We start from the raw sequence: 21,395 nt of genomic DNA, 5'->3' as shown, positions 1-21,395 counted from the left end.
AGACTGTAGAAGCGGACCAGCGTGGGATGTGCTGGGCTTTGGGGCCAGGACCTTGGATAACCCGCACAGGCAAAAAAGCAGCTGCGCTGGCCCTCTGCGGAAAACGAACCTGGGGTGACGCTCCCTGTGGCCCGCATTTGCTATTAACGCCAGAGGCTATACTCCCAACGCTGTCTTCCTGGGGCCTTTGTGTCCGCAAGAATGGGCAACCTCAGGCACTCACTTTGCAAACCTGTACCCATTTCGCCCACGTGGTGGGAGTCTGGGAGGCAGACTCCCACCCTGACAGGCGAAACCCTTGCCCAAAATCTTGTCTGCTTCACTGTCTCCTCTCTGCCTTACCTCAACCACCAATACCAAGTGATCCCTTTTTGAAGAAACAAGGATCGAGAGTTTGCTCCCTCCACCCCCCCAAAAAAATGCCTGGATGATTTAGATACTAGGATCACTGGCTTTGCAAAGTGCTGAATTGGCCCACACTTGGTATGGGACAACTGGGGGACTAAGAACATGTTTCAGGTAACGCTAATGAAAATGTGTAATGAAGCCAAATATACCAAAACTCCTTATGTCTTGTTGAACTTTCTGCTGCATCATGATATGCTGAATGGGACCAATATGAAAAAAAATCTCAGCATTCATCTTCAACAAACTGATTTAATATAGTGGATACATACAGAACCACCTGCTAGCTGTGATCTTGAGCAAGTTGTACTTCTTTATACCTCTCCTTCCTTACCCAAAAAAGAGGTATTAATAACTAAGTCATAGAACACAGGTGGCAAACACAAGGCCCATGAACCCAATCCAGCCGGGCAGCACGGAGCTCTCGCTTAACTGTTAAGGATTAGTTACATTTATACCGTCCTAAAATTACACTCGACCCTTTGAAGGCAACCATGAGGCTGATGTGGCCCTCTGTGAAAATGAGTTTGACACCCCTGTCATAGAATGAGAGTCAAATGAGACATACGGAGCTTGGATCATACATGTTCAATAAACACACCTGGTTAAATACCCCTCACCCTCATTTTGAGATTGTATCAATGTTAGGAACTTGTAGAGAATTCTTGACTCTTGCATTTGTAGTCCTCAAAATGAAGCACTCTGTGCTGCCACCATTAATGCACTTGATCTTAAACTTAACTGTTCTGATTTGGAGTAAACTGATCTTGGCCAAGGTTCTTTTAATAGCCCTTTAAGTCACTATGCCATTGAATACACAGCCCCACTGTTAGGAACTGAGGTAGGCTAGTGACTTGCAAACATCCTTGTCATGTGATAGTGAAGCCACAAAATGGGAAAGAGACGAAAGCTGCCAGCGCATGAGAAGCTTATAAACTGAAGGGGGGCAGGACAGAAGAGAGATGGCTTGGCTGTCTACCAGGACAGGCTAAGAACCACAGGATCCTGGTCTCCCAGTCTTCCGCCACTCCAGGTTCTACAATAACTTCCTAAACCCCTACTTTGTGGGTGTAATAAAACATTCAGAATTCCATGGACGGTAAATCTTTATTCAAACTAAGTATTATTTTAAAGAGTAACAGCTTAACCAATACTGAGACAGAGACACAGACAGACTGGACTTAGTTTTAGAGGGCACACAGTGTCAGAGACAGAGGGCACCACCTAAAACCCTCTGGTTCTCAAATGTGACAGGTTTTTAACTACTAAGGTTAAAACAAACAAAACACTCCTCAATAGAGCTCTCTTTCCTTCCTGTCTCCCTGTTCTTCCCGCCCTTCCTTGAACCCACTACAATCTACCTTTCACCCCCACCATCGGTAAAATGGCTCGTGGCAAAACTGCCAGCGACCTCCATGTTGCAAAGTCAGTGATCAAAATCAGCCTTCGTCTTACTCAACCTATCAGAAGAATGGGATGAAGAAATCAACTTAGCATTTTCAAAAGACATGCTTATGTACAATTTTGTGTTGAATTGCATCCAAGGTGTTGGATGCAATTAAGTTCTTGTAATTTTAAAATAATCATTCCTATGAGAAAAAAAATGTATCTCTCATTCCAGGCAACCCATTTACAAATATATGGAGCAAACCTCTTCCAAAGGAGAAGGCTGCTATTTCGTTGTTGAATTTTCAGTTTACGCATTGTTTCAAAGGCTATTCCCCTCCATTCTGAATAGTTGGACCCATCCACAGTGGTCCAACTATTACTCTAAAATGAGCTCTGGGAAAAAGTAGTCTATGGAAGACAAAACCTAAGGAAGATTCTAAGTTTTGATCTTTCACTAACTGCACCAATCAGCTTACTTACATTCATCCTGCCAGGCAGAGAATTTTGAAACATCACTGACATGGTTTACTTATTCTCATCATGTAACAATGATTCAGTGCCTAATCTGTAAATACAAAACACTGCTGTACCACATAACACCTTAGGTATAAATACGGTATTTTTTCTCACAAAGTTGCTGCTGCTTATTACATGTCAAAGTTCAGGTCAATGTGGCATGAAGTCAATTCTTTTCTAGCCTTAATTACAATAAATTGTTGGGTGAGGGGAAAATGCCAAATGTGACCAAATAAAGGCTCCTAAGGTAACATATGAAGGTATGTTACCTTTTATCAAAGTAACATAAAACTTTCAGTGTTACATAGTGTCGGTAGCATGTAAGTTTTCACATCTGAATGTCTTCCTCTCATGTCTTGAAGGCCCGATAAGTGGAAGAGTTTCTCAACTGAGTCCAAGTGACATCTGGAAATACCGAGGCAATGTTACAATGTTACTGTGCTTATAACATAAAAGCATGTTTACGCCTACTCATAATGAAACATCATCTCAGGAGAAACCAATTCCACAAAAGTCCTGATTTCAATCAATTTCCTAGCTTATGCATCAGTTTCCCAATATTAAACTCCTAGTTTCTACTTTGTACATATTGTCATACTCATATAGTGATTTACAATTGTCAGAGCACTAGGTATGTGGTCCTCAAAATGTTTGGCTTAACAGGACCTGAGCCAAAAGCATTTCACAGCAGGTATCAACGCTAACTCATATTGTATATGGGCAGGGGTGGGGGTGGGGAGGGTGTATCATTATCTTCATACCAATAAAAATTTCACTAAAATGCTTAAACTAATCACATGAACCAGGAATGAGCTTCTAACATTTTTCAACAGATACAATACATATCGCACATATAATCTGTCCATATTTTAACCAGTATTCCATACATACTTGATGTTTACACCAATAATGCCACTAGAATAAAATATTATTACATAGAAAAGTATATGAAAACCAGATTTAACAAGATCTAAAGGGTTAAATTTCAATTATAAAATGGGTCATAGGCTGAGAAATCACTACTTATCCACAATAATCATAGATCAAGAGGTTAATGACAGTCAATCATTACATGTTGAAATCTAGGAATGAATTCCATCATAGGTTAAAAAAACAGAATGTTATAGGTAATATTGTACATGGCAAGCTTATAGCACAAAATTGGGTAAGGTTTTTGGTACAAAGAGGAATAATCTAGAATTTTAATACCCTGTAAGGTTCCACATTAAACCAACTTGACAAAAAATTTTCTAAAGTAACTTCCCCATCAAGTTGCCCAGATGCACACAGCATCCAGACACACTCAGTTGTCTACAGAAACATCAGTTGAAGAGCAGCACTTTCACACACAAACGACTAGAGCTACACAATATTAACACACACAGATTTCTACTGCTAATCGTACCAGCAATGTACTTATAAAATGACACTTGTAAATAGTCTTTCCTGATGAACATTTGAAAACCAATACTACAGTTCATCTACTGAAATAATTTCCCTTAAAAGACAACATATGAAATTGTAAGAGGTGACAAGTCATGTTTGAGTATATTTCAGTATCAGATTGCTGTAGCTCCCAGAAAAACATAAATCACACGACATTTGATCAGCCAGGGGGAAAAAGCATCAAAACTTAGGTTCCTCAGTTGGTTCTTATGCCTCAGTCATTATTTACCCTGTGCCATCCATGTGGCCCTGGAGGTTTTTCCACACCATTCTCTACAAGTATTATGTTTGCTTTGCAAATGATGAATCAGCAGTATGCTAAATAACCAGTGATAAAAGAAAATATAGAAGATAAATTAAACATGTTCTTCCAAATGTCAGAATACTGTAGGTTCCTGTGAGTTGGCAGAACTTCCCAAACCATCATCCAGTTTCATGCTCTGCAGGATAAGGCGTCCTTACGTAAAGACCGATTGAGAATATTTGCTCCCCATACCCAGAGCCATTCAGGCATATACTGTGCAAAAAGAAACTAAAAATGAAAGAGAAAAAGGTTGTAAGATTAGAACCCAAAGCCACTGACACTGAAATGTACAGATCAGCACCTGACTTAATCCAACAAATATCACCAATTACTTCAAATACAAAAAAGGAAAGAGATCGCAGGTGCTGCTTTACTTAGCACCTACTTTGCATAAGACCCTCTGTGAGACCTACGGGAATAAAAACATGATCGCCACCCACCCCCTTTCTCAGTGAGGACAGACCTACATGCAGTAATAGGATTCCATCTTTACTAGATACAAATAGTACGTTCACTTACTTAATTTGGTTAAAAACTACCAAATTATTCCAGAAGAAAAGCAGCTGAAGTAGATAAATGCATGTACGGTTAGTACTATGTGGGAAAACAGGTTTGAGGGGCAGAATGGAGCCAAGCTAAACAGAAAAACTGAGTCAAAAATACCAGTATCCTAGCCCACCGTCTTGAGATGTGAGGAAGATGGATGGCATGGGGATCCAGGGAGGAGGTTCTGCTGATGTTGTTCTGCTACAGGGATTCTCAACCAGGGCCATTTGCACCCCTGTCCTAGGGGACACATGTCCAGAAACATTACTGGTCGTCACAACTGGGGCAGTGGCACTACTGGCATCTAGTGGGTAGAGGTCAGGGATGGGCTGAACATCCTAAATGCATAGGACAGCCCCCAAACAAGGAATTATCCAACCCCAAATTCCAACAGTGCTGAGCTGGAGAAATCCTGGGCAATGCTAAGAGATTTGTCAGTATCACTCAAGTTACACTGAGTGAAATTTTCACTGCCTTGTATGTTAAGAAAAGGAGATGGACAGGCCCCTGGCAAGTGCTGAAATTCTAGCCTAGGTTACTCTGCACCTCCAGGGAACCACACCAAGTGAGGAGGGGTCCCAGTACGGTGACCTACAGGGGACAGGCTCACAGCAGGTTCCACAGGAGCTCCAGCTCACTGCCACTGAGCCTAGGGCCAAGTATTTCACGTGGAGCCACAGGTAACTATCTGGGGAAAAGACTAAGGTCTCTGGACCTCTTTAAACAACTATGATCTCATGGGGGAAAACACACTGGATATTCCTCCTTTGACCTGCTGTCCTAAAGCAAGAGGTTCTAAATCCAAGGAGATGAGAGAAGTCCACTTATGGTCCCTGAGGAAGACCCTGTAAGTAATATAGCACTCAAAAACATGTAGGCACCTGAGACAGACTAGATAATTGGATCCCCCTTCAAAGTATGTTTTTTTCAGTATTTATTTACTGGTGGAAAAAAATCAGCATCTAAAAATTTGTTCTCAATTTCCATCCATGACCACTGTCTGTTGCAGGGGGACCAGCGTCAAGGTGTATTTTGACAGTTTCCTAAGGTGCCAATGAGGTTTCAGCGTCCTGGGCAGCCAGGTGGAAAGAGCTTGGTGGAAAGGGCTTGTGGAAGAGGAGGGGGAACTTCACCCCGGGTACTGACAGCTGAGCTGGATGGGCTGACCCCGTGGACCTGTCTGAGCAACCACAGCCACTGGAAAGGAATGCCAAGGCTCTGGGCGCTCTGAACTGCAGAAAAGCACCCAAAGTAAGAAGAAGAAGGATGTGAGTGTATCTCTGAGAGAGAGAGGAGGGTGGGTTTTGGGTTCTGTAAGGCTTTGCGCATGCTCGGGACTCCTGACCAGCCTGTCCAACCTAAGAAAGAAGCCGGCCTTCCTCTGCAACAAAACCCAACACAAGGGCTTTAAACTCTGACCCAGTTGTTGGCCTGGCTCCCTGGACCCTCACCCACATCTCAACATGCAGCCTCAGGGCCTTCTCATTTCCACCGAGCTCCACCTCTCCCTCAATGCCATATTTTCTCTTCCCAATAGCAATACAGAGTATGTGTGAACAAATACCTCAAAAGCAATTAGAAATTCCGAAAAGACTATGAGCCAGTCATAGAGCTCAGATTCTCCCACTCCACTCTCCACTCCCCAGAGCTTTCCCTATAGATCTTATCACCTGGAACACAGTCTCGATGTTCATAAGCAAGAGGCTTACTGGTCAAGCTTTCAAATTAATTGTTTTTTCAATCCAACACATAAGCAGCATGTTTCTGGCCTTTATGTCAAGATCACAAAGAGAAAGTAGTTCTAAAGGAAAAGCTGTTTTTCTGTTGGACTTACTATGTGTTCCAAAATGGACAACTGAATATTGCCAAATGCCGCTTCTGAAAGTAAGAAGTGCTCCCAAATCAATGTTAATAACTACTTAACAATTACAGCAAATCCTCTGATTCCTTCTAGCTATTTTTAAAGTCCAAATCATTTTTTGCTTGCAAATCTTAATATTAAGACAACTAGCATAATACACATAAGATGCAATTGTTAAATTATATGAAATGGTTGCCAAGAAAGTGAAGATGCCACGGTTGTGAGTCAGTTCTAACTGCTCCTGATTAGAAATGCTGTTTTATAGACGTGGGTAAGGAAATGAGGACATGTGTAAGGAGGGCTGAGGCATGGGTCCTGAGTGAGAAAGTGTGCTCCCTAACCTCTGTGCAAGCACATCGAAAACAATCTCTTGCCCTGGCTGGGTAGCTCAGCTGGTTAGAGCATTGTCCCCATACGCCAAGGTTGCAGGTTCAATCCCTGATCAGGGCACATACAAGAAGCAACCAATGAATGATAAATAAGTGAAATAACAAATAGATGTCTCTCTTCTCTCTCTCTTTTCCACCCTCTTCCTCTTTCTCTAAAATCAGTTTTAAAAAATTTAAAAAACACTTTTCACATAAACACAGACATGTTCTCAGTAAGCTGTTGTGAGATTACTTTCGGTGCCATCTTTGAAGCAGCTTCAAGAAGCGTCACACACACACACGGCTGTGCTGACTGCCGCTGGAGACAAGCTGCACGCACCAAAGCCACTCGGTCCCCTCTGTCACTGGGGCCTCCTCTCTGCTCGGCAATCCACTGACGGTTCCCCAGGCACTTCACTCTCCTTTCTTCACAATTACCATTTCAAAGCTCCTCACTCTCTCAAGCCTCACCCTCCCTCTGCCTCACCCTCTGGTTCTGCGCAGACCCAACCTCACGGGAGCCGTCAGACAGGGTCCCTCAGCTTCCAAGTGGCTTCCCAGCCTCTCCACTCTCCTCCTCCACTTTCTAGTTGTTTCCGAAGTCCACACTGCTTCCCCTCTACTTGTGTCTCAGCCCTACTTCCACAAGAGTATTTGGTGACTTACCAGAACCACTAAGAGGATCAGGTTTAAGAATCATAATTTGCAGTTCTCATCTTTCAGCCTTAGGCTCCAGTCAGATTCTCATGCACCATGAAAACATTAGAAAGGTTTAGGATGCATTAAAATAATCCCAAAAGTGAATGCATGCTGTTACCTGGATAGAATGGGACCAGTATCCTGTGGTCCTCTTTGAAATGCCGAGGGTCGAAACGGCATGATGTGCGTACACTCTTGGTGAAGGCACCAGCCACGGGCACTTGTGCAGAAAGCTGCCAGTCACACTGGTAGCCACGTAGAATGGGATCAGACTCTGCACAAAGATTCCTTTAGAAGCATATTCATACTGCAATGCTCTGCTGAAGTGGTCTAAATAAGCCTGTTAAAATGAAGCAGGGGTAAGATTTCTAGTATTCTGGAACTTGGAAGAAAACTCAGGAGAGTAAAAAAGGCTTGCTTATTATCATTCCAGGAAAAGAATACAGCATAAGCAAACATGAGTTGCTGACAGACAACTCAACAAATGGGGCCAAACCACTGTAATAAATTTCCTATCACATTATGATTTCATTTCCAATCAGAAATACATTACCTTAGAAGCAGAATAGGCAGCCAGCTGGGGGGTGGGTTTGCAGCAGGAGCCAGAAGAGATAGTGACAACAGCGCCTTTCTTTCTCTCCACCATTCCCGGTAACACAATGTGGACCATCAGAGTAGCCGCGGCAATGTTTACATTTATGATGTCCCAGAGTTTGTCCTCAGAGACCTCCGTAAAATACTGAGGGTAGGGATAAAACACGCCCACGTTATTTACCAAGATGCCAATGTCTTTGTCTCTCAAGGCTTCTCGAATTGGGTCATAGATCTCACGGCCATTGCTGAAGTCTGCCACTATAATATCGGTTTCCACTTTGTAGGTGTCAGCAATGTCTTTAGCAACCATCTGCAACTTCTCTTGATTCCGACTAATCAGGACGATGCTGAGACCACGGCTTGCTAACTCTTCTGCATAGGCTTTTCCAATCCCATCTGTTGCACCTACAATACAACCAGGAAAAGTGAGCATACTCATTTCATGGTGAGATCTTTAAAATGAACCTCAAATACCCCTCTCGCATTTCTGGGCTTAATCAGAGAAAAGACTCACACTAAAAGTAAAGCAAGTTCTAATACTGATCAGTCAAGCACAATGACACAATATAAATGACATATGCTAGGCAAACACTCTCCCAGACATCTGACAGGTAGCCAAAGAGTTGTTTTACATTTACCAACTTGATAAGGAGACACAGTAGGAAAATGTTTTCAAACATGTATCTGGCTTGCACAAGTGCCAGGAGACACTTTCCCAGGAAATGATAAATGTAAATGATATTTAAAATAAGGAAAGCACTTCTGAAAGTGGTGACAGTTTGTAAGGACAATTTCAAAACAGAGCAAAAAGAAAAAGCAAAGCGTAGGAAGGTGGAGCTGGAGCAATACTGGGAATAAGAGAGGGCAGAATGAGGACAAAAATCAAAGGAAAATTCTTCCAAGATGATGGCAGTGAGAGAAACTGTGAACATAATCATAACAGAGTTTTTTTTTTTTGATCAACAAGTTCCCACGAAAAGTCACATTAAATTCAGTAACTCCTCGGATAATGCACCCAGGTTAAAAACCAAACAGGAAAGACTATTTTGATGTTCAATCAGACAGGAACTGAAATCTCCTTCCTTACCACTCACGACCGCCCATCTGCCATACTGCTTGACCAGGTCGGCTCTGCTCACCAGGCGAGGGACGAAGTGCAGCCTGATGAGGCTGTAGAAGTCACAGATGACGGTGATGCTTTTCCTGGCCGTATACCAGGCTCCGACCAAGGCTAGAGCCTCCACGTAGCAATTGCACGACCTGGCGATTTCCCTGTACAAGAGGTAGAAGCTGTCGACGGCAGCCATGGTGGCCTGCGAGAAAGGGAAAGAGCGGCGTTCTTTCCTTGGTAAGTTACAGAAACGTGCACAGCCAAGTGAAGAAAAGTATCTGAGGACATCAAAACTGAGTAAGTCTGCATGCAAACAACACTAATAGTTCAAATGCATGCATGGGTCCAGGAAAGTTAACACTTGTAGTTTATAAAGTTCTTCTCTTCCAAGGTGATTAGTCAATACAACTACCAAGAGTTACAAAATTCCTACTAAAATTCAAGCACTCGTTGTTGACAGAGAGATAAACACAATATGCTCTGTGCCCTAAAAAAAGCTCCGAGCTCAGTATAATGACACGCACGGACTTTTTACGTCGTATAACAGATGAGAGGGGCACATATTTCTTTGCTTTATTCATAATGAGCAAGTGCAAAGGCCTGCTGCCCACGTGGAGACAAAGCAGAGGAAACAGAGGTAATATTAAGACGTGGCCTCAGCTGCGAAGAGCTTACAACCTGTTTGAGACAAAATTAAATAATAAGCTTTCACATAAATAATATCCACAAATGTATATTTAAAAAGAAATACTCCCCCAGCGGGCCAGCGTGGCTTGGTTGGTTGGAGCATTGTCCTGTAACTGAAAGGTTGCAAGTTCGATTCCAGGTTAGGGTACATACCTAGGTTGCAGGTTCAATCCCCAGTCCAGGAGTGTACAGGAGGCAACCAATTGATGTTCCTCTCTCACATCAATGTTTCTCTCTCTCCCTTCCTTTCTCTCTAAAAAACAATGAAAAAGATATCCTGGGATGAATATAAAAAAAGGAGAAGAAATACTACCTAAACTCGAAGACGTGGTTTTCTCCAATGACAATGGGGTAAGCACTCCTCCATCTTCCCAGGTTCGTTTGTACGCCATTATCTTTGCCTGGGCCCTTGACGTTTGCGAAAAGAAAAGCCCAATACAACTCTCGGGCTGGGTGTCCCTGTGGCAGACATTTACAAAGCACCTACTATATTCCATGTACCGTGACAGATGCGAAGGATTCAATGGTGAATTAAATAACCGTACCTAGGAGGAGACAGACATCTAACAAAACAATTTTAAATGTCGTATGAACTGGTGCACATGTGCCTGCAATCAGATAAACCTGCAGAGGCAAAGGCCAGGCATACCCAAGATGGATGAACTTCGCCCTGTGCTGGACCGGGGGAGCCACCGAGCCCACTGCGTACTGCCTACGAGGGACAAAACAGCAAACACACCGGAGCAGACTGCAGTTAGATCACAGGGACCTCAGATACACACAAACACAAGGATGTTTATTATAGAAAAGAAAACTGATTTTGAGCCAACATATTAAAACTTCTGAGATTAGTGACTTTTATAGAAATCCCATGAAAAGACAAAAAAAAAAAATCCTGAAACTAAGAAAACACCCAACAGCAGCAAAACTTGACCTAAGCTTAAGGTAGAATGAGTGAATTCCCTCCCACTCTACTATACTGTGAGCTCAACCAAGTTGCAAAGTAAAAAATGAACTAAGCAAAGGAAAATAAATTAACCACAAATGGATATGTTTATATAGGAATGACACAATACTGTGATTAAAATGCACATAAAGGCCCTGGCTGGTGTAGCTCAGTGGATTGAGCACGGGCCTGCGAATCAAAGGATCGCGGTTCGTTCGATTCCCAGTCAGGGCACATGCCGGGGTTGCAGGCTGGTTCCCTGCAGGCCAGTTCCCAGCAGGGGACGCACAAAAGGCAACCATACATTGATGTTTCTCTCCCTCGCTCCTTCCCTTCCCCTCTAAAGATAAATAAATAAAATCTTTAAAAAAAATAATAATTCACTGTTTATAAAATGCACATAAAATAATTTTAAAACTATTGAATATACATATGAATATATACGTCAAATACTAACATTTGTGGTCCAAATCACAGACCAAAAAAACATACAAAGGAAACATGACAGACTGAAGAAATATATAGGCAACAGGATTCTTAAATGGCTTATATATTTCTTAAATGGACAATAGGGATATAATGTCTCATCAAACAAAATGTTTTATATTGCTACCATACTGCTAATTAAGCTGATATGGCACTAAGTAAGTTAAAGATTGTTTGTCTCAAATAACGATACAAAAATGACTGAAGTTGGGCTACCTTATTTCCTAAACGTAAAATGCTACATAGTAGGAATCTGTTCATAGAAACCCTCTACGAGAAGAATGCCAAGACTGATCACGAAAACACTATACACTTTATATAAAGTGCACAAACTAAATACCGAAAAACAACCCAGTGCTCCTTCGGGGTAAATTTTCCCCATGGACCACACTGGCTGAGGTTTCCGGAAATATGAAGTACCAAGATAACCAAGTTTAGACTGAAGATGCCTTTCCTTCCCTGACCAATCCACCAGACCACAGGCTCTAATACTCCTCACTGCTCCAGAGCCTCTGAATACTTTTAAAAAATTTTTATTTATTTATTTTCAGAGAGAGGAGAAGGGAAGGAGAGAAATATCAATGTGGTTGCCTCTCATGTGTCCCCCACTGAGAACTGGCCTGCAACGCAGGCATGTGCCCTCACTGGGAACCGAACCGCAATCCTTTGCTTCACAGGCCCGCACTCAATCCACTGAGCTATGAATACTTTTAAAGTTAGGATCATTTGTCTCGAAACGTTTCCTTCTTTTTCTGCTGTGCATGAATGCCTCTCCAAGTTTCCAGACACTAGACAAGAGGGAATGCCATGCCACCCCTTTGCAAGGGCCCCTTGCTCCACCGTCTCCATACACAGCTGAGGCAGCTGCCTGCTGGGTGTGCCCTGGACCCACCATGGTATCACAGTGCTCGTGGTGGTTGCAGTCCCTGAATAGGATTAATGGCAAGATTCCCGAAGAAATAACCAAAACAGTTATTTCTTACAAGAAAAAAACATTAAAAAACTGAGATTGGATGTCAAACCAGCTGAGAGTTTCTGAAATAACATTTGAAAGAGTACATGTGCCTTTGTCATAACTAATCAAAACTAGGCCGTGATGTGCAAAAGATAATGACTTGTAGGCACTAGCACTTTTCAAACAAAACGTAACTACAATAACAAAACTATAACAAAAACCGAGATACTGGGAATATTCAATCTTTTGTTCTAAATAACAGGTGGGCATACAGCTCAGATGTTAAAACAATATTCTCAATGAAAAATGAAATACCACATGTCAAGATTCCATGACTCTGGGTGGTAACCAAAGTCATGCTTCTGGGAAAGGTAATCGTACAAAGCGCACTTAACAAGGTTCTAGCTGAAAAGGAGGTCTAATATGCCTCATGGAATGACCTCACACTAATGAGAAACTGAATCGCTTCCCCCTCAAACACAATTTTTTCTAAAAATTTGAAAGATGTTTGACTACAAAGGAGTTTCCTGATTATTCTGTTCTAGTTATTAACTTCCCTAGTTTTCCTCTTACCTTCTCTGCCAGTTCTAGGCCTTCAGGAATATGCTGTTCAGTCCCTCCTTAAGGCTAATCTGTGAACAAAAACCAACACAAAACAAACTCCTTTTCTGGCTGGCATGGCTCAGTGGATTAAGTGCTGGCCAGCAATCAAAGGGTAGCCAATTGGATTCCCAGTCCAGGCTCATACCTGGGTTGCTAGCCAGATCTCCAGTAGGGGGCGTGTGAGAGGCAACCACAAAATGATGTTTCTCTCTCTTTCTCCTTCCCTTTCTCTCTCTCTAAAAATAAATAAATAAACCTTTGGGGGGAATAAAAACCAAATTCCTTTCTTTTGCCTTCATAGCTCAGATGGGAGAACTTTATATAAAATTTAGATCAGAGATTTTTTTAATTAAGAAAGCACAAGAATTCTTATGCTGTGAATCCTTCTATAGACAGCAAAGCATTTCCTCATCTCAGAATAAGGAAGACACTAAAAGCATCTGGTGAAAGGCTCGGCTGGAATGCCACTCAGCTCCTGCACCTTTCTTCAGGAATATTTCATCCAATGGGACAGAGCCTGTTCAAAGAGCTCAGAGAGAGATGGTGCTCTGCACAGACATCAGCAGCTTAGGGCATGATGTGCAGGAAGAGGCTGGCAGCCCAGGAACAGAGGCGGACACAGCCATCCTCCTCCTCTCCCTCTTCCCCTGGTGCCCACCTGGGCTTTCCCCTGGGCCTCATCCTTCTCTCTGCAAACCACCTTCCTGTGTTCCACCTGCAGAGCACTTGAACTTCTCCACATGACCGCAGCCACCTGCATCTCTATTCCAAATTCCTGGCAGACTTTCTGTCTGGCCCACCTGAGCTCAGGTATCCAGCACTTACCTAATCAGCTGGCAGAGGTGGCAGGGAGAAGTGTTCTGTGGTATTTGGAGCAGTTTCTTCTAGCCTGTGAGTGAGCAGGTGCTGTAAGAATGAGGAAATGAAAAGAAACTCCGGTACACCTTTTCCCTCTCTTTCCACCCTCAACACTGCATTGTAACTGTTCTGTTTTTAACCAACCTCAGGAGGCTGAGCTCCTCTAGGGAGAAGGCCAAATCTTACTCCTCTGCACCTCCAGTACCTTCCACAACCCCTGGCACAGAGCGGGAGCTCAACAGACGTCCATGGCATCGAGCTGCACTACCTGGTCTCTGCTCGGCTCCCAGGCTGTCTTCCCGCTGAGCTCTCAGTCTCCACTCCCCATCTTGTTCTCCCACTCCAGAGGGGACCACCCAACTCCTCTGATCCTTTACAGAAAGAAAACCCTCATGTGCAAAATCCACCAGGGACCCCCTGCTCAGATCCAGCAGGAGAAATGCACCCACTTCAGGGGTGAGTTGAGAAGAGTCACCTCAAGGGGCTTCAACCCCAGGCTGGCCCTGCTTCTCAACTCAATCTATTCCATTCCCCTTCATCATCTTGTTGGAGGAATACCATTACCATATTTGAACATTATAGTTCCACCACAGACAAATACATCAAACATCTATTACCACTGCTATATTTTTTTAAGTCACAGAGAACCAGGGAGCTGATGACATTCTAGGTCTGGTCTGGAGCCCTGAAGTACAGTAAGGTAACTTGATCATGCCCCAGACATAGCTTGAGTTGGGGAGATCTGACTCACACCAACCAAACTCACAGAAGACTGAAAAATTCAAATGCAAATTTGTTTATGAATAATAGCCAAGAAGCCTAAGCACATACAGCCACTGATCTGTAGGAAAGACTATGTGGAAATCCCAACTATTAGAAGAGCAATGAAGAAACTACATGCTGGATGCTGAGGCCCATCCTGAGTACGCCAAGAGTCCCTGCCATCCTGTAGACACAGAACTCCTTGAGAGATGAGCAGGACTCAATGCCATGGGGTGAGAGTGCTACTGAAGAAGGTGTAAGACTCTTCTGGGCAGACAGGAGGAAGGGCCCAGCACTGTAAAAGACCCAGCCTGCCACGTAACAGTGACAAGTTCAATGTGCTTACAGCACAGGATGTGCGCCTGAGGCTGGGAAGGGGAGTGGGAGGGAAGGCCAGGGGGTGAAATGTTTTTACGACAAATGGTAGGGTTTGGCCTTACTCTTTGAGTAAGTCCCTCAGGCGGAAGGAAGGAGCTGATGGGGTTTGCTGTGGAAGTGCAGGTGGCTGAGGTGGAGCCGGCAGGAAGAGTGCTTAACCCTGGTCCATCCCGATGGGGACGAAGCAAGGCTGGATTGAGAGAGAACACACGGCTTTGTGACTGATTCCGTGCTGCTCCTCAGACACACCGTTTTCACATTTGCTCATAACTTGATGGACCATAAATGGAAAATAACAGGAAATTATACATTCCTTATATTCTCTCAATCATCTTCCCTACCCTTAAGTGCATGATGGAAAATAGCGTCTTGTTTTTTAAATCCTCACCCGAGGGTATGTTTACTGATTTTTAGAGCAAAAGGGAGAGAAAGAGAAACATGGATGTGAGAGGAACATCAACTGGTTACCTCCCGCACCCACCCCGAGAGGGGATCAAACCCACAGTCTTTTGGTGAATGGAACGACTCTCCAATCAACTTAGTCACCAGCCAGGGCAATAATGTCTTTCTAATGAAAGGAGAAATTAGGACTTCCCCCAAAGCCACTAAATTCCAAGAAAGCTCATGAAAACGCCTGAAAGCTCATTTAAAGGAATGTAATACACATGTAAATCTAGATGCCAACCAAAATGTGTGCAGACACTGACTGCCAACTTGCTTTGGAGGTGTGACTAGTCAATTTCTCTGTGGGTAGGTATTAGTCTAAAACCTGGAGAAATTCAGGATTTAGAAAGCAACACTAAATCACAGGGATATTTTGGTCCCTGTACAATCTACCTCAAAAGTTATTATAAAGCTTTGTTTTCTCGCCTCTAAAGAAAATTTAAACATCAAGAGAGACACAGTAAAATACTAAGGAAAACAGCGAGCAGGAAAACAGTAGGTCAGAACCTCTCAAAATAGGGAAAGAAGAGCAATTCCCACCCTGACTGGCGTGGCTCACTGGGATGTGCGTCGTCCCACAAACAGAAAGGTCACTGGTTCAATTCCCAGTCAGGGCACGTGTCTGGGTGGCAGGCCAGGTCCCCAGTTGGGGGACTGCAAGAGGCAACCGATCTATGTTTCTCCCCCCTCTCTTCCTCCCTCCCTTTCCGTTTCTCTAAAAATAAATAAATAAAGTCATTTAAAAAAAATAAAATCAATTCTCTGTTGTCTATGAGGCATTTTGGACTCCGATAAGGCAATATTCATCAGGGCTAGTTCGTTAAGCACTCAAAGTACCTTAGGTAAACTGTGGGCTCTGGGCGATTATGATGTCAATGCAGGTTTACCTTTGGTAAGAAGGTGCCACTCTGGTGAGTGATGTTGATAACGGAGGAGGTTCTGCATGTGTGGGAGAAGCAGGTATATGAGGAATCTTTGTACCTTCCTTTCAATTTTATTGTGAATTAAAACTGCTCCCCCAAAAAAGTCATAAGATGAAAAACCTTAAGAAAAAAACCTTAACAGTAACATTACAACTATAAAAGTGTCATGGGAAAATTATGGTCAAAGCTACAAAGAGCAGAGTCACCTCCTGAAAGCACAACTGCTGTGGCTGTAACATTATCCGGCCTACAACTCACCTCACGCAACTCAGCAATGGAATCTGCTACAGGCGTACCTGGGGACACTGGGTTCAGTTCTACCGTGCATCTGCATGAAAACCTTCATGAGTCAAGAGTTCTGGGAAAAGTGGTTTTGCATGAACCACAGACACCACCAGGCTATCCAAATAGCACCTGGGGTAGATGGTAAATGAACACAAAGCAGACCGACGAAAATGTTGTCAAAGAAAACAAAGCAAGTATTACAAAGCCCCACCAGTATGGCATTGTGGTTGTCTGAATCAAACCCCAACCCCCCCAAGATGTCCATCTCCCAAATATGCCATCTTATGTAGCAAAGAGGAGTCTGCTAAGAGGTACAATTAACTTAAGGATCTTGAGATGGGGAGATTACCCTGGATTATCCGGGTGGTCTAATGTGATCACAAGTATCCTTATTAAGGGGAGGAAGTAGGGTCAGAGTCAGAGAAGTAACCAAGAAGCAGAGGTCAGAAGGAGACAAGGACAGAGATTTAAAGATGCTGAACTGCTGGATTGGAAGATGGAGAGAGGGGTCGAGAGATGCAGGCCCCTCTAGAATCCAGCAAAGGCAAGGAAATGGATTCTCCCCTGGAATCTCTGAAGCCCTGCCGATACCCTGACTTTAGCCAAGTGAGACTGACTGCAGACTTTCTGACCTCCAGAACTGAAAGAGACCAAGTCTGTATCATTTTAAGGCACTAAGTTTGTGGTTATTTGTTACAGAAGGCATGAGAAATTGATAGATGGATGGAGACACAGTCAGTCTAGTTTTCAGGACAGTAAAAAGACAAGCTTAAAATTCTGCAACACCCTTTAAACCAAAATCTTCTAGTGTATTCAGGAAGCAGAAAGTAGCCTCAGAGATTCCTATGATCTTCAATTGACTGGGACAGACCTGCGGTGGTCCTGACCATCCTCATCAACAGCTGGTACTGTAAAACTTTTCAGTAAGGCATGGACTTTATTTTCATTAACATTTTAATAGAAATTTTACTTCCTGCACACAGTCTGAATCTATCTATGTGCTCAGCACTGAGCACATAGCTCTAGCACTAGCACATAGCACTAAGCACAAGTCCTATCTGTCTTTCTCAAAATAGCTTAAGCCCCATTGCTTCTCCCCAGTTTAATCCCAGCATTCACTGATAAGCATCAATGGCATGTCAGCACCTGGGGATGAACCGGAGGCCCCCACGCCCCTTCCCTTCCCTTCCTAGCTCATGGCAGGAGCCTCCCCCTCTGAGTTCCACTCTGTCTATCTGACCAACATGGCACTTACTGCACTGCTCTGCGTTCATTCTACTTAAGTGTTTAACTTGTCTCTATCTTGGTTCCCCAACTAGAGCACAGGCCTCTTGAGGGCAAGAGTGTTATCTAAAATTAACTTTTCTATAGTTAAAAAAAAAATGGAAAAACACACATGAAAGTTGTTCAAAGAACAATAAATCAAAGCACCCACACGGTCACCCTACCGCATATATAAAGCCAGTCTTAGAAGCCCCATCTGCTGCTTCCCTGACCATATCTCCTTCTGCCTCCCTGGGGGTAACCACTCTCCTAAATTCTGACATAATCATCCCCCTCCCTTTTTTAAGTAGTTGTGCTACTACCCCAGCATAGATTCTGAAATAACTGTATTCTTGTTTTTTGCCTGGTTTTGAACTTTATATAAAAGAATCCTACTGCATGCATTCTTTGGTGACTTGTTTCTTCACTCAGCGCTGTTTTTGAGACTCATCCGTGCTTCTGTAGCTTGAGGTACACCTTCACTGCTGCACACTACCTCATGGTACAAACACACTATATTCTTACACCCACCCTATTGCTGATGGGCATTTGGGTTGTTTTGCTGGTTCCCAATTTACAATTATAATCAGCAGTGTCATGGACATTTTTTTGCATGTCTCCTGGGCACCTGTGTAAGTTTCTCAAAGAGATAAGCCTGAGAGTCAAACTGCTGGGGCATAAGACATCCATGCGTTCATGAAGACACCGCCAAAGTGGCTGAACCAATTTGCACACCCGCAGCAGTGTGAGTTCACACAGCCTCTTCTTCAGCAGCTGGCAACATCTAACAGTTCACCTGCTGCCCCTGGGGTACTGTGAAACAGGATCTCACTATGGTTCTAATCGACATTTCCTGATTATTAATAAAGTTGACTGGCATTCTTCTAATGTTCATGTGCTGAGTTTTCTCATCTCTGAAATGCCTATTCCTAGCTTTTGCCTTATTTCTATTATATTGTCTTTTTATTTCAGAACTGTAAGAATTCTTTCTATATCCTAGATACCCATTCCCTGTGTTTTGTCTCCTTATAGTACATTCAATAAACCGATGTCTTCATTTTAATGTGGACAAATTCATCGATGTTTTTTCTGTACAATTTATGCTTGTGTTTTATTTCAGGAATCTCATCTTAACCCCAGGTTAGAGAGATATTTCTCTATATTATTTACTAAAGTTTTCGGTTTTGTTTTTCAGACTTAAGTCTTTACCCCCCGTGGCTATGTGAAAGTGTGAAGCTGGGATCATACCCATCTTTAACATTCCCCCTCCGACCTGGCGTGGGCTGTGGACGCAACAGTTATTTAATAAACCAAAGCAACTACTGTTTTGCATTCAATGCTCAAATTTCATTCTCCAGGATGAAACTTAAAAAGCTTCTCAAACTTGGTGTCAATACTCTGACAGTCACCATGCTGTGCAATTTTTTTAAATCCCCCTGCGTTCCTTCACCACTGTTTGTGCATCATTATCCTGAATTCACCAAGAGCCGAGCAGAAGCGGAATTAGGTGCTCATCTAAGGGCCAATGCCCCCCAGTTTCAGGTCTCCATTTGTGATGTAAAAATTTAACTAATAATAGCATCTACTCCTAGGTGTACACCAAAGATAACTAAAAACTTACGCTCACATAAAAACTTGTATAAAGCAGCACTACCACGATAGCTAAAAAGTGGAAACAACCCAACTGTCCATCAACGACAGATGAATGGGTAAGCAAAATGTGGTCTGTCCACAAAATAATAAAAAGAGTGAAGTAATGACTCATGTTACAACCTAGACAAACCTTTAAGACATTATGCTGAGTGAAAAAAGGCAAACGAGAGAAAAGACCAAATATCATGATTCCATTTACATGAAATGTCCAGAAAAGGCAAAGCCACAGAAACAGAAAGTAGATTAGGGTTGCCAAGGGCCAGGGGAGTAGAAGAAAATAGGGAGTGGCCCGCTAATGGGGTGAGGCTTCTCCGGGAGATGGGAATGTTCTGGAATTAAATATTCCCAGTGTGCAGTGAGGCTGCCCACTCAATATGCTTCTATGAAAAGCATACTTTTAAATGGCTAATATGGATAATTTTATGTTATGTAATTTATCTTAATTAAAAAACCATTCCGTGCCCCTAAACTCTTTCTGTAGGGATTAAAACCACAGACTGAAAAGACTTCCTGGATTAGAATCTGGGCTCCCCGTGTAAGAGCTGTGTTGTGGGTGAAGGTGAAGTTACTTCACCTCTGAGCTTTCTTTTCAGCACCTATAAACATGGGAATAATAGTTCCTAAGATTATAATGATAAGTAAGGTCATACACATAAAACACTTTGAACAGTGACTGGGTCATAAGTGCTCAATAAACCCTAATGTCACTATCGTTCAGTGGTCAGTGTTAGCTATGGGCTACTTGTGGTGGTCAGAGTTAAAACTGAGCTGGCTTTATGCAAAAGACTCTTAAGTGCTTTATTCCTGCCGGCTCACTTATTCTCTCATCAACCGTATGAGGCAGTATTATAATAATCATCTCCAGTTTAAAGAAGGGAAAACTAAGGTAAAGTGACATGGCCAGGGCCCCGCAACTAAGAAGCGGGCGGTGGTGATTCAGATCAAACTCTGTGGAAGTCCAGAACTCTGGCTGGCAGCCCCACTGGGAAACTCCAAGGAGGGCATCTTGCTGGCATCACCGGGGGCCGCAGGATTTGCTGGGTTGTGTCTGGACTGCACGCTCCTTGGGACAGGGAGCTGCCTCACTGGTCTCCAGAACTCCTCCCTTCCAGCACCTATCAAGGCCAAGCAAGCCGGAGCAAGGGACGGCCGCTTCAGGAGCTTGTGGTGTCATTTCTTCGAGCGCTACCTAATTCTGAATTACTTCTAATTCAGAAAAAAAATCCCACTCAAACCAAGTCCCTTGGTGATGAGAATAAAGAAGCATGGACAAAGAGTAATTTTTCAGATCCTCGTGGGGAGCACCTGGATCAGGGTCTGGGTGGCAGGGAGACCTAACGCTTGGGGTGGGTGGGGCCCAAGATCTGCCTGGGGGGAGGGGACGGGCCCAGCACAGAGGGTCCTCTGAGGTGCAGCACCGGGATGGAGTTGGGGAAGGGCGCTCTGGGTTTGGGGAACACGGGTCTGGAGGGAGACGTGCTGAGGACAAGGGTCTAAGGAAAGGGAGGGAGGAAGCGGTCCCAAATGCCCACCACGCAGAAAGACAACGGTCCCGGGGGGGCGTGGCGGGGAGGGAGGAGCGGAGCAAAACTCCGCAAGCGCCAATGGGCACTGGGCGGGTCTAGGGCCTAGGGTTTGGTGCTGGGGTCCCGGTACCTGCAAAAGCGGCGCAGTCTCCTAGCCGGTCTGGGCGAACCCGCGCGACCGATACCCGAGTCACCGCCCCAGCAGCTGCCGAGGGCCGCGCCCCCACGTGACCCGCGCTGGCGCCAGTGGGCGGAGCCGTCGTGAGGCCCGCCCCTGGCGTCCCAACGTGCGGGTCTGTCTCTGTGCGTGGGTGCCGCGGTTGCCTTGGAGACCAAGAAAGCGTTGGGCTGCAGGAGACTCGTGCGCTGGTAGTTGGGTGTGAAGGA

General features: G+C 43.8%; 1 protein-coding gene across 11 annotated transcripts; it reads right to left on the bottom strand.

Moving 5' to 3' along the window:
- Positions 1 to 1,493: 1,493 nt before the first annotated feature.
- On the bottom strand, positions 1,494 to 21,230 carry HSDL1 (hydroxysteroid dehydrogenase like 1). Of its 11 annotated transcripts, none has more exons than XM_053666746.1 (9): positions 21,139 to 21,230; positions 14,043 to 14,145; positions 13,742 to 13,822; positions 12,887 to 12,945; positions 10,080 to 10,179; positions 9,216 to 9,441; positions 8,088 to 8,533; positions 7,653 to 7,874; positions 1,494 to 4,288 (listed from the first exon to the last, which is right to left on the bottom strand). In XM_053666746.1, exons 6-9 carry the CDS (start codon positions 9,433 to 9,435, stop codon positions 4,190 to 4,192), a joined length of 987 nt encoding a protein of 328 aa, XP_053522721.1. In that variant the 5' UTR covers positions 9,436 to 9,441; positions 10,080 to 10,179; positions 12,887 to 12,945; positions 13,742 to 13,822; positions 14,043 to 14,145; positions 21,139 to 21,230; the 3' UTR covers positions 1,494 to 4,189. The 11 variants fall into 11 exon arrangements, with proteins under 11 accessions (XP_053522721.1, XP_053522720.1, XP_053522719.1 ...); XM_053666745.1 differs by lacking the exon at positions 14,043 to 14,145 and adding an exon at positions 10,576 to 10,638; XM_053666744.1 differs by lacking the exon at positions 14,043 to 14,145.
- Between the last annotated feature and the right edge of the window lie 165 nt (positions 21,231 to 21,395).

Source organism: Artibeus jamaicensis, unplaced genomic scaffold (genome assembly GCF_021234435.1).
Source record: "Artibeus jamaicensis isolate MK-2021 breed Jamaican fruit bat unplaced genomic scaffold, CSHL_Jam_final contig_464, whole genome shotgun sequence".
Taxonomy (NCBI): Eukaryota; Metazoa; Chordata; class Mammalia; order Chiroptera; family Phyllostomidae; genus Artibeus; species Artibeus jamaicensis.
The sequence above is the reverse complement of the archived record's forward strand: the minus strand, read 5'-3'. Positions and strand labels throughout refer to the sequence as shown.